At 36.1% G+C, this 13,394-nt stretch overlaps 2 protein-coding genes across 4 annotated transcripts; both read left to right on the top strand.

The window, feature by feature from the left end:
• The first annotated feature begins 180 nt into the window (after positions 1-180).
• On the top strand, positions 181-3,290 carry LOC132783903 (nicotinamide/nicotinic acid mononucleotide adenylyltransferase 1). 3 transcript variants are annotated; one of them, XM_060789212.1, is made up of 6 exons: positions 181-416; positions 517-914; positions 975-1,076; positions 1,133-1,284; positions 2,026-2,314; positions 3,088-3,290. In XM_060789212.1, exons 1-6 carry the CDS (start codon positions 308-310, stop codon positions 3,133-3,135), a joined length of 1,098 nt encoding a protein of 365 aa, XP_060645195.1. In that variant the 5' UTR covers positions 181-307; the 3' UTR covers positions 3,136-3,290. The 3 variants fall into 3 exon arrangements, with proteins under 3 accessions (XP_060645195.1, XP_060645197.1, XP_060645196.1); XM_060789214.1 differs by lacking the exon at positions 3,088-3,290 and having other exon boundaries at positions 1,344-2,052; XM_060789213.1 differs by lacking the exon at positions 3,088-3,290 and having other exon boundaries at positions 182-416; positions 1,511-2,048.
• Positions 3,291-3,343: 53 nt separating this feature from the next.
• LOC132783900 (uncharacterized) lies at positions 3,344-7,283 on the top strand. The gene is made up of 5 exons (XM_060789208.1): positions 3,344-4,183; positions 4,234-4,343; positions 5,132-5,272; positions 5,324-5,530; positions 6,519-7,283. Exons 1-5 carry the CDS (start codon positions 3,537-3,539, stop codon positions 6,992-6,994), a joined length of 1,581 nt encoding a protein of 526 aa, XP_060645191.1. The 5' UTR covers positions 3,344-3,536; the 3' UTR covers positions 6,995-7,283.
• The last annotated feature ends 6,111 nt before the right edge of the window (positions 7,284-13,394 follow it).

Here is a 13,394-nt window from a genome sequence, read left to right on the forward strand (position 1 = left end):
TATTTTTACAAACATTAATTTATTATGCCATCTTACTATGACATTTTAATATACTCAAATGATATGTCTACTCAAACCCGAATTGTTATATCAAGAATATTAATTTAATTTAAAACTAATCGAATATGTTTTCAACAGAAGTTGGCAGCAACGCCCGACCGCAATGTTATCGATTTGCGGCGAATTCGCATTTGTTTTGATTGCATCAAAAACAGATGGTGAAATTCAGAGAGCGAGGAAGAGAATAACAAAAAATAAAAACAAGAAAAGATTGCTGGTGCTAACTAAATAAAATTCATTTTGACAAATGTCCGGTTACATTGACGAGCCAGATAGCATGTTGTCGTTGCCACGGGTAGCATTCATAGCATGCGGTTGCTTCAGCCCCCCAACGCCGATGCATCTCCGGATGTTTGGTAAGTGTTTTTTTTTAGACTGGCTGCATTGTTATTGTTGTTCTGCCGGCTGTTAATCGATAAAAGCGACTTTGACATTGACATTGTGACGTATTTACAGAAATTGCTCGTGATTACTTTGAGATAAATGGCACGCACAAAGTTGTGGGCGGTATCATTTCGCCTACGCATGATTCCTATGGCAAGAAAGGACTGGCGCCCTCCCTGGATCGTTGTGCCATGGTCAAGTTGGCGGTGCAGTCATCCAGCTGGATACGATTGTCGGACTGGGAAGTGCATCAGCCGCAATGGATGCGCACACAAGCCGTGCTCCAACATCATCAAAACTATCTGAACAACTATATCAATTCCCCAGGAGATGAGGAGCAAAATGGTCCGCTGCCAGGTTGGCTGCCACTCGGATTACGGGATCGTAAGGATCCAATACGTCTGAAGCTGCTGTGCGGTGCCGATTTGCTCGAATCCTTTGCAGTGCCTGGACTGTGGGCCCAAGAGGATGTAAGACGATATCCTATATTATAGATTAGCTCATTAATTATGGGAATTCTCTGCTTGTAGATTGAGGAGATTGTTTCCAACTATGGACTAGTAGTGATTACACGCTGTGGCTCCAATCCGGAAAAGTTTATATTTGAATCTGATGTGTTAACCAAATACCAGGTGAGTTGTTACAGCTGATCATAAACATGCTAATTGAAATGAATTTCGTTTCGTAGCGCAATATAACGCTGATTACCAACTGGGTGCCCAATGAGGTGAGCTCATCGCTGGTGCGTCGTCTGCTGGGACGCGGCGAGTCTGTGAAATATCTGCTGGACGACTTGGTGCTCAACTATGTGATGCGTCAGGGCTTGTATAATGTGAAATCGTAAGTGCCAACAACGAAAGTGCATAAAATATTGTTCATCATTTGGGCACCTCAAAAAGAAAGCTTTCAACTTGATACGTACACTGAAGAGGCTTAGTTAGAGCCACGAACACCCCACATCTCGCGACTCACGTCACACACACATGCCACATCTGCCACCACTTTGGTATCATGCACACCGCCAACCAACTGTTTGTATCCTCTCTCTTTTGCAACACATTTGAAGGCAGCAGGATGACAGCACAACGCTCAAGCATCCAAAAGCTTGACACTGTCGCACTTTGCACCACGTTGTCGACTCGGAGTCGCAACACCAGCAACAGCAGCAGCAGCACCAACAGCAACTTCCTCATCGCCACCAGCAGCAATATCCACAGCCACAAGACCAGCAAGCATGGCATCTTTTCATGGAGTGTGAGTGAGCAAAAAAACCGAAAGAAAGAAACACATATAGAAATGTTCTGCAGTTTTTGTTGCTCAATTTCTGTTGCTGTTGCATGTAAATATATATCTATATACGAAACTTCCTTTCTAAAAATATATTAAGCACACCTGTGTAGATATTAGATATAGCAAATATCTGGTGTCCATTTAGATATTCCAGTGTACGTATCATCATTCTCAAGTTGCACATAATTAAGTTGAATTCCCTTCTTAACATAAGCTATAATCTGTTGTTGTTGTTGTTGTCGTTGTTATACTGACACGCATTCATTACGTCGCTGTTTTTTGGGATCGTAGTAAGTATATAACGGATGCACTGCGTCCAAATCATTTGAATTTCAATCGCTCGTACATGGACAACAACAAGAACACCATTCAACTGGATAATGTGCAGTCGCCGCAATCGGATATGGATGAATCGGACAGTCCGTTGAGGCAACAGACGCGTGTCTTCTGCTGTGGCGAGTCAACCCCTCGAGCTGCCTCCGCCGCCGCCAAGTTGCTGTTGAATCGCTCCGGACCCGGACAAGCGGTGCAAGTGATCACGGTCCAGGGCAAGGGCAACATGATCAGCGAAGTCTACGAGGTAAGTTGGGGATACGTAATGTAAATCAGTCTCTATAAATGATGTATTATAATTGTACAAATTGAGGCTAATATAATGACATCTACTGTTTTAAAATGAAATTCCTATTTTGAAGCAAATTTTATTTCAATATTTTTCAATCTTGTCATATGTTTTTATTGATTATAATACAAAACTATGTATGCTTTAAAAAATGTAAATTTGTCACTAAAAAAATGTAACAAAATTTCTTACATAAAAAATAGAAATTCATATTATATCTTCACATGTTTGCTTAAATTGTTATATAACCCAAATCTTATCATATATTTGTTTAAAAAATAATCGCTTATTGACAGCTTAAAATCGATATTAAAAAAATTTTAATTAATTTTCAAATTAGTTGAGGAATATAATATAAAATATATAAAATAAAAAAATCAGTTTAATAATTATTTTGAGTGAAATTGCTATATTTGAATGTGTCAAGAATTCGCAAAATAAACACATTTCTCATTGATTTTAAATACTTCATTAATCATTGTTTAATATCTATAATTATTTATTTTTAATATTAATTAATATGTTAATGGTTTGCATAGTTTTTGCGTACAAAAATTGGACTTCTAAATGAAATTTGTTGATTTATCAATTATTTGTCTTTGAATTAAATTCATAAATTATCAGAAGGCTGAAATATTTATATTAATACAAAATTTGAATTTCCGCTTTATAGAATTTATTTTTTATATAAGTATAATCGACTTGTATTGAACTATTTTATTTACTTACAGGAATCGCAGGCGAAGAAACAAAAGATGCTTCAAGGACAACAGCTTTAAGCTGATCCAAACGAGCTGACGGAATGATACAGGATGTTTCCTCGCAAACAGGATATTTTTGCTTACTTCTTGTTGTAGATACAAAAAAAAATGCATTGTATACATAAATTCCCCCAAAAATTATATCAAATATATATATGTTAATTAATGGTTAACTCTCTCGTTCACATTCTCTACTTGGGCAATGAACTAGCCGAGTGTTGAGTGGAGTTCTAACATGACGTGAGTGAAGTGCCGCTGACGTGCATTGACATTGCAGCGAAAGGGCTTCTCTCTGGGCCATATCGGATGACAAACTTGTTACATTTCTGTGCTTGGTTATAGCATTTTGCTGTTAGAGGCGCCAGTTGCCAGTTGCCAGTTGTTCGCTTCCCGTTGCCGTGTCAAGTTCTCGCTCGCGAATGTTTTTCTTTCGTCGCTCGAATGTCAAGCCAGCGCCACGCCCCTCGCGTGCTCCATCCTTTGCGCTGCCCAAGCGACGTGCTCCTGTGCTCCTGACACCCTCCCATCAGCATGATCAGCTGCCGTTCCTATCGAGATCTCGCTTCAGCGCTTTACCACACTTTCGTGCCCATGGCGAGGAGCCCGAGAGTCTTTCGCTCTTCATTGCCATTCTCTATGTCGTGGATTTGTTTGGCATCTTTCCGTTTCTAACGCTGCCCGCGCTGCTGGTTCGGCTCGGTTACTTTGGTGTCCTCCTCGTGCTCTCCATCATCTTCCTCCAGATGTACACTTCGTTTTTGCTGTCCCAATGCTGGACCATGGCCGAGTATCTGGATCCCTCCATCATGCAGAAACGCAATTATCCCTACGCTGCCTTGGCTGAACTCGCCTTTGGTCCTTATGTCAGTCTGTTGGTTTCCATTCTACTCGATCTCAGCATCTTTGCCTTGGCTGTGCCCAGCATTGTCATGGCCGCTGAGAACCTGGAGGCTGTTGTGCTGCGCATGAGTGCGGGACATTATAACTTCTCGTATTGCTACTGGGCCATCATTGTGGGCCTCGTCATCTGCCCACTAATGTGGCTGGGCAGTCCCAAGCACATGCGGTAGGTCATCTTAGGTATTTGCTACTTCTTTTTAATACAGCTTTTCTTAGAGGTTTGGCCATTATTGCCGTGTGTGGACTGATCATCATTGTGGCTCTCCTTTGGTATTGCCTCCTGGATGCAGCTGCCATTGGAGAACCCTTTGAAGGAGTATCGATGGGTAAGTAGTATTTGGGCTTTAAAAGCTCGCCAAGTATTCTTTATTTTTTGGAGGATGAAGTCAGTGCCAACCTCATAAAGTTAACCATCCTAAATTGAGGTCTTTTAGAATAGCTTGTCTGTCCGCTCTTATGCAGACTTATAGCAACATAACAGACACACAAAATGTAGTACAAATATTTCTTATTATTGAACCCAGAATAGCACTAGATTTAGAGCTTAGAATGAACTTAGGAACTTATTCTGTTTTACTATAAAATATATAAATTTGTTCACTTCACTTGTTAATTTTTACAATTTTCTTAAAATAAAATTCTAATTCCAAAATCTTAGCTCTAATTGAAGTTCTAAAAAAGAAGCTTTAAGCTAAAAAAGAAAAAATATTTTGGTATATATTTATTTTAATTTAGACACTTTCATCAGAGAATTACATACACATTTTCTTCATTTTTTATTTTAAATTTATCATATCTTTAACGAATACACATTTTCAATAAATTTTAGGAATTTTTATCTGTGAAAAATGAATAATAATAACTTCAGTTTAAGTAGTTGCTAAACAAAAGATTACTATACAATCGATTAATAAAGAAAGTTTGAAAGGTATTCAAGACACCATTATAAGTAATTAATATGAACAAATTAACTTGTTATCCAATTAAATATTCGTCTGCGTTGCTAAGGAACTAATTTACAAATTATTCGCTAGCTTCGCAGTCAAACAAAATCGGTTATAAATGAATGTTTTCTTTTAATTAAATTTCTTGAATCTTCCCTCCCTCCACACAGAGTTGCCCGGTTTCCTGACCGTTCTCAACAGCTACAGCATTCTAGCCTTCCAGTTTGATATTCATCCCGTGCTGCTCACTTTACAGATTGACATGAAGCGCAAGCATCAAGTTTCCTGGGCAGCTCTTGGAGGCATTGCCAGTAAGTGGAAGATTGAAAATAAAAATAAATTCTCTACTTAAATTTCTTTAGTCACTTGCAGTGTGGCCATCATTGGTTCGGTGATCGCCGCCTACAAGTTTGGCTCCATGGTGGCCAGCAATCTTCTCCACTCGCTGCCCACCAGCGTGCCCTTCTATGTGATGTTGATTCTGATGTCGCTGCAGCTTTGCTTCTCTGTCACTGTGGCCAGCTCAGCCATGTTTTTGCAGATCGAGAATTACTTCAAGTTGCCAGAAAGTAAGTCGAAATTTGATGATTGTAATCTACTTTTAATTTATTAAATTTGTTTTTGATTAAAATAAAACATTTGTGAAATACTTATTCAACTTAAATTTATACTTAGGAAAATTTGATTTAATTGAATTTGATTGATTTTAAAACTTCTTAGCGTTTTATAGATTTTTTTTGCTACTTATTGGTTAACATTGAAATTTTAATTCTTCTTTGGGTTTTAAAGATTTTTGTTTGCTAGTTTTGGTGAAATTATTATTTATACTTAGAAAAATTTGATTTGATTGAATTTGATTGATTTTAAAACTTCTTAGCGTTTTATAGATTTTTGTTTGCCACTTATTGGTTAACATTAAAATTTTTATTCTTTTTTGGGTTTTAAAGATTTTTGTTTCCTAGTTTTGTTTAACATTAAAAGATAGTTTAAATAAAGTTTAATAAATTTCACAATTCTATTTCATATTAAGGTTTTTCTTGATATAAAAATTTGAAAATAAAATTTGCAAAGAATTTTTTAAATTTAATTTTTTTTTATTTTAAAGTTGTCTTCTTTTTAGTTTTAAGATTTGATGATTGGCTTTTTTTATATTATACTTAATTGAATAGTCAATTTTGCTTCTAGATTTATTTAAAAAATTTGAGACACAATTTTGAAATTTAAATGCTTTATTAAATGTTCATACAGAACTCTTAAACTTTTCAGTCTTACAATTTTCAAAATTAAATGCTTTATTAAATTTTCATCCATTCATTCATATCATGTTGTTGCTCCATTAAAAAAAGCAAGTCGTAATTTATTGTGTGATATTTTATGATTTTATTTTCCATGTTCTTTAGTTTAATCAATTGTTCTATTCTCTGCATTTTATTTATTTTTGTACATATTATTTTGAACACAATCTCATCAATTTATTTTTAAGTTCCCGAAATTGAATTCTGACATGAAAGGATTAATAATCTTTTTATTAATTCCCTCATTTTCAATCCTTTCCAGCACTTTCCTGCAAGCGCGTTCTGATACGCTCCTGTGTGCTGGCCTTGGAGGTGCTTGTGGCTGAGTTTGTGCCCAGCTTTGATGCACTGATGGATGTGGTTGGAGGCACCATCACAGGACCTTTAGTCTTCATACTTCCCCCTCTCCTTTATCGTCGTATACGTCGCATGGAGTTGGTGCATCAACGGATTGCCGCAGAGGCAAGTTACGGCAGCTTGCCGCTGGATCTGAACTACGATCCTGTGGAGCTGGAAATGGAGCCACTGTTGGTCACCACAAAGCCGCACACGCCGCGTGGTTTGTGGCTGCGTGTGGTGAGGCTGTTGCATCGCCTTGAGTGCGATGTTTCGTGTACGATGGCGGTGCTAATCTTTGGACTGTTGGCCACATTTTTGTCTACCTACTTGAATATGTTTACCATCGGTGATCTGTTCAAGAACAATTCACCGTGCTTGGGTAATCTGAGTGTGCATTAGCTAAGCTTTTAAGCTGCGAATATCTATAAATATCAATCAACATTAAGATCGTCGTCATCAGCAGCTCATCAACAAAGTTGATTCGCAGTTAGTTCTATTTCCGTCCTTCGACAAGTTCAGACACCTCAATTGATGCAATATTTGCTTAATTAAAGTGTTTTGTATAACATAAACTACAAATTTAATAAATTTATTATGTGTATGATATGAAGACACGCAAATGTGTTGACTCCCCACCAAGTCTCACAGTATGTCTTTAATTAGTTAAGCTTTATTAAAACATACGTAAACACAACTAAATATATTTTATTTAACTTTTTTTTTGGTTTGGTTTGGGTTTCGCTTAAATGCACAACTACTACGCATCATTTATCATCTTTTCGGTCGCGTCGCAAAATAAAAATAAAAATGTTATACGCTTAATTTGAAGACCAGTTCAGCAGACAGACAGAAAGTCAGAGCTCTCCATAGAAACAGTCGTTTAAGTCTGATAACGCCACAGTTTAACAGTTTTGCTTTGTTTTTTTTTATTTTATGCTATGAGTATGTTCCAAGAGAAGAGTTCTGGAATGCCATCAGAGCTGAGCTCAGTGTTTAAATTTAAACACACGTTGTGTGTAAAGATTCTTCCACATTGATTCTTCCACTCGTACATAAATTTAATTTATTCTTTCTTTGGCAGCTGTTTACCTCCATGCATAACATTTTTTTTTCTCTTCTTATTATTTTGTTTTTTGTATTTGCGTATTATATACAAATAGTTTTATTGTTGTTGTTGTTGTTTTGTTCGTTTCCAGGCATTTCATTTCCGTCTTCAATAATACGTTTTTAACCATGTTCCGAGATGAGCTATGCGAGATGAGATGAGATGAGTTGAGATGAGTTGTCGATAGTGGAAGATAACTTCCCCAATCAGAGCTCAGTCAATGCAAAAAGCCACAATCGTTAAAGGAATATATTTAATGTGATTATTAAAATTAAAATTAATACTCATTGTTCAACGATGTTGTTGCTGCTTGATTGCTGCTCGTTGTTGGCGTCATCAGTCGACACAAATTTAATGTGGCTATCGGGCCCTTTCAGCACACACTCACACTCACACTCACACTCATAGCACTCAGAGTACTCACACTTGGAAGCATTCACACCTGTTGCTGTGTGAGCATTTATTAGCTCGTTATTTTTTGTTGTGATTTTATGGCCAAATACAAACACTTGAGGAAAATAAAAAGAGGCAGTTCCCAACTGCGCTTCAACTGGGCTTCAACTGTTCTACGCACCCTTTTTTAATTACGTCGAAAATGTTAACTTGGCTAACATGCTTATTATGATTATTCGTTAAGGTCTTTTGTTGTTGTCGCTGTTGTAGCTAGACTCATCTGTGAATGCGTCAGTGAAACCAAAGTGCAGAAGGTCTCGTTTGGCACGAACCGCGCACTTTGGCTTTGACTATGCTGCGCATGAGTCACCCTTGAGGCAAGTCCAAGTACTTTTGCCGTTGGAGACGGAACCTGGTTGCTGGTTGCTGGTCGTTGGTTGCTGCCCCTGCGGCAGATGTGACTGCAACATAAATCGTGCTAATTGATTATATCGTAAAGGCATTTGACAAGCCGTTTCTACAATTTACACACAAAACATGCATAATTAATAGTTATTAACTTTTATTGTTTATTCAAATTTATGTTGAAAATTACTAACTAACCTGCTACTTAGCCTTGCATTAAACACAATTGACAGCCACATCAAATCTCATTTGGTTATGGCTTGTTAAAAGCCAGTCTATAAAAAAACGAAACAAAAATAGATAAATTTCAATAATGTTTTGCAAAATGAAATCTGCAGCATTTTTTGTTTCTCTCCATCATGTCAAATGTGATTATGGAGCTTGGCTGTAAAATTTCTGCAACTCTTCATTGGTTATTAACGTTGAAGCTTTGCCTTGCGGCAAAGACTGATTACACGGTGGCAAATTTTCAAGTGCTCCAGCCACAAAGGCTTAACCCAGAAATTAATGATATTTAAATAGCAAGTTCCTTTTGCACACACAACACAATGGGCCAATACAATTGGTCGTCGGTCTTTTGGTCTTTTGCTCTTTGGCTGCCAAAACATTAAAACGTTAAAAATTTCACTTTTCATTTCCTATTGACCCCGTTTGATTGGCGCACTTCTTTCTAATTTCTTTCAAGCTTTGCTTCTTCAAGTGCCCCGCAGTTGCTTCAAATATAAATTTCTTGTTCCATCATTTCTTTCTTTCATATTCCGCTTTTTGCTAATCGAATTTGGGCATCGCTCGATCGCCTCGATCTATCGAAATATAATTTATGTTCAAATCGAAACTTTCTGCATCAATTGAATACTCATTAGGCACAATTCACACGTGCAGAACTTGGACCAAAAGATCCCTCAACGAATCTGAATCCGAATCCGAATCGAAGACTTTGATTTAATTTTTTTTTGGCCATCTCGTGCGATGATGACTTTTTGATTTTGTTGCTTCTTTTGTCTCACAGAATCAGCCCACAAAGTGCTTTTCAAGTTTACCTACTTTTTATTTTTTTGCTTCTTTTTAGCTATTTATATATAAAATGTTTTTGTGTTCGCCCTCTCCCCCTTCGTTGCCAAACAAATAATTGTTGCGTCCTTGCTACCAACTTGCACATTTAGGCCACAAAGTCAGCTGCAATTAACGCATTTGAAAAACGACAAACATACATAATCAATAGAGAAACTAATGTGTTGGGGCGTTCATAATAATAATATTGTTAAATAAATCGATGACGTGAGCAATGATTAACTATCAGACAATACAAATTGTTTACTAATATTTTTCTGCCGTCGACGTCGTCGGACACCTGAGCAATCGAGTAATCGAGCAGACGAAACTTCTCGGAGATTCGCATCGCATTATTCACATCAATTACAATATTTGGCGAGCGCAAGAAAACACAAAAACGTGAGTAGAAATCACAACAATAACAAAACTATTGCTGCCAGAGCCTCACTATTATCATAATAATAATAAGCAAATAAAATATAATTACACATCACCCGTTCGATGGCACAGTCAAGGACGTTGAAGGCCATTCAACGGCGCTTTTTAGTATTTATTTATTTCGATTTTAATACCCGATACTTATAGGGTTGAAGGGTATTATAATTTTATGCTTACAGGAAATGTATGTAACAGGCAAAAGAAAATTTGGTTGCGATTACATACAAATTGTTAAAGTTATTAAAGAATTAATTTAATAAAAAGGGCTACTGATGGTATATTTTGTATTCTATGGTATATTTTTAATTTTAGTAAATCGATATACCAATTATTGCCTAGAATATAAATTTGGTATATTTTTAGCATAATACCGCGCAGTTTTTCTTAGTCTCTTTAGATGACAATATGGTATAATTTATTATTTCGGTATATAAATTGATTTAATTTTTAATGTATTACGGCACTGTGCTTTGAATGACAATCTGTTATATTTTTTAATTTATGGTATTATTTGAATATAGTAGTATAGCGATATACCAATTATAGCGTTCGTTGTATTTTATTATTTTTTATATTTTTAGTATAATATCCCACCATTTTTCTTAGTTGATTTTGATAACAATCTGGTATATTTTGTAGCTTATGATGTATTGTATACCAATTGTAGCCTTCATTATATATATATATATATATTTAAATTTTTTTTTGGTATACACATTTGGTATATTTTTAGTATAATACTGCACCTTTCTTCTCAGTTGCTTTAGATGATCACCTAGTATGTTTTGTAACTTATGTTATATTTTAAATATATTAGTATATCGATATACCAATTATAGCCTTCGTAGCCGGTATCTCACAGTCGATCAATCTCGACTCGGTAGCCTTCCCACTTGTTTTTTGGGTGGCTGTGAACTCCGCCTCCATCCCGCTTAAATCGCCAGCTAATCCAAACCAACACAGATTGATGCTGCTGCCATCAATTTGTTGTTGCCCCCAAGGGGCCAAAGCCAAAGGGGGCGGCAAGTTGTGCGCTGCAAGGCCGCAGCCAAACTGTAAATAGCCTGCAGCTCATTACCATTAGCCGTTGCCTGTGTTTTGCTGGCTTGTTTCCTCGGTTGCATCGTCGGGGTTTATTGTCTAAAAATAAACACGTTGGGGCCTATAGGGCCCAAAGCCCCAGCTCTTCCTGTACAACAACGTTCAACGTTTTTGATTATGGTATTCTGTTTTTCGTTCTTTATTTTTTATTATTATTAATTAGCACGGCTCATTGGCTTGGCCTGGCTGGAAAGAAATCTGACAGGAATGCTGAGTACGCGTACGTGCAGCAGTATAACATAGCAGCGATCAGATCGATCGTAGGATACTATATAGCATGGGGTGTTGGCGCTTTGGCGCCTCTCATCAGCCTGTGCCCAGACGGAGCGCACTTTGGACAAAGCCTGTTGCAAATTAATTGGCAATACTGCCTTCTTACCAAAGACACAGGCAAACGAAGAGACGAAGAGCGAAGATCTGAGAACGTTCGTTGGCCCTGAAAACATTTAATGGCAACACTTAGGTGATGCTATAAATAAGCTACCTCCGGTTGGAGGTACGGCTTCTAGTTTGTACCTCATTTTCATTGTCAATCCTTTCAGTGTGTGTTCTAAAATGAAGAAGAATTTTCCACTGCTCATTAAAAGCACATGGAGGGAGAGGAAACGAGGGGTAGGGGTAGGGGGAAGTGCTGGTAACGTTGAATTTTTTTTTATTGATGCAATCAAAATGTGGGAATGAGAGAAAGAAAAAAAACGAAAAGCGTCCGTCTTATAAAACGTCTTTCAAAATGATGCAGCAGCCAACGGGCAATGGATCTTCCTGAAACTCGTAACGCATATAATGCCCATCTAGGAATTGGCAAAAAGCCCAAATGGTATGCTGGCCATTGGCATTGGCATTGCTATTACCAATGCCATTGCCACAGCCATTGCCATCTAGTGTTTATGTGGCCAGGACCCATAAAACTGTAAGCTCTTTGCCGGCTATTGCCATTGCTATTGGATTGGATGTGTTCTGTGTGTGTGTTTCGCTTTTAATGATGTTAATGATGAAGAGGACAGGAAATGCCTATTCTTTGGCTTAAGTGCTTACAGCCAGCCAGCTATCTAGCTGGCAATCCAATGTGCCAATCCGATGTGGCCACGAATAAAGCCCAACAATCATGTCACTGCCACAGCCAATAGAAATGTTTCAGAATTAAAGCCACATTACGATCGGTTAATTGGAAAATAAAGGAGCAGCACATCATAAGAATATTCGAAAGCTTTCAACTATTGGCATACTAAAATTTCAAATATTTTCAATACAATATTTTAAATTAAAAGTTATTTAAATGAAAGTCTTTATATTTCAATTAAAATGTGAAGACAAAATATTTCTTATTATCAAAATGTTGTTTTTAATTATTATATTTAAACTCTAACTTTTCAATAAAGTGCAATTGCATTTTAAAGTATAATTTGTATAGCCAAAAGTTGCTCTCAGAAAGTCTATTTCATTATATGGTGAAGTCTCAATCTTTATTATTTAGTCACCAATTTGATGGAAAAACTTAATCAAAAAGTATAATATATTCTTTGAAATTTTATTTTAATAATTTATAATGATATTTAAATATATTTTTCAACGTTTAAATATAAATTGCATTTTCAAACCCAAATTTTGTTTAGAATGTTCTGTAAAACTTAATTTAAAGAATTTACTACTCATTAATAATTATTTTAATAGAATGATCTGTAAAAGTCAATTTCAACAAATAACTATCTAGTATTAATTATTTTAAAGAGTTTATTTCGACTTATGTAAATGTTAAATAAAAATTCTCAAAACTTCTCAAGGCTTTAAATTTACATTTTAAAGATAGTTTTAAAAGTCAAAAGTTATTCAAGTTAGTGTTGATATAAACTATTGTTCATAAATTATATAAGAACTAAATTGCATGCTCTATAGTTATAGTTATATTTGAATAATATTTGAAAGGCAAATTTAACAAAAATCCCGACGAAATATAAATATTTATTATTTAACATTTAAGAGTCAATCGAAAGCAAAGAAGTGGGAATAAAAGAAAGTTTTTTTCCCCCAAATTCTGCGAAGTGTGTTTATAAAATTTAGTAGAAATGACTCACAAAATATACCAAAATATAATATGTTATCACTTACAGACAAATCATGATAGATGACTAGACTTTTGTTAGGCTTGTCTCTCCGTAGCAATTGTTTGCATAAATTCTGGTTAAAAGCTTTGTACATTTATTTTAAGCCGCATCGTAACGCATCGCATCGTTTTATATTTTAATTAAAATCAACAAAACTATTAAAGCGACTAGAACTTCAAAAAGTGCGTTTAACTAGCCGACA

This window comes from Drosophila nasuta, chromosome 2R (assembly GCF_023558535.2).
Source record: "Drosophila nasuta strain 15112-1781.00 chromosome 2R, ASM2355853v1, whole genome shotgun sequence".
NCBI classification, from domain to species: Eukaryota; Metazoa; Arthropoda; class Insecta; order Diptera; family Drosophilidae; genus Drosophila; species Drosophila nasuta.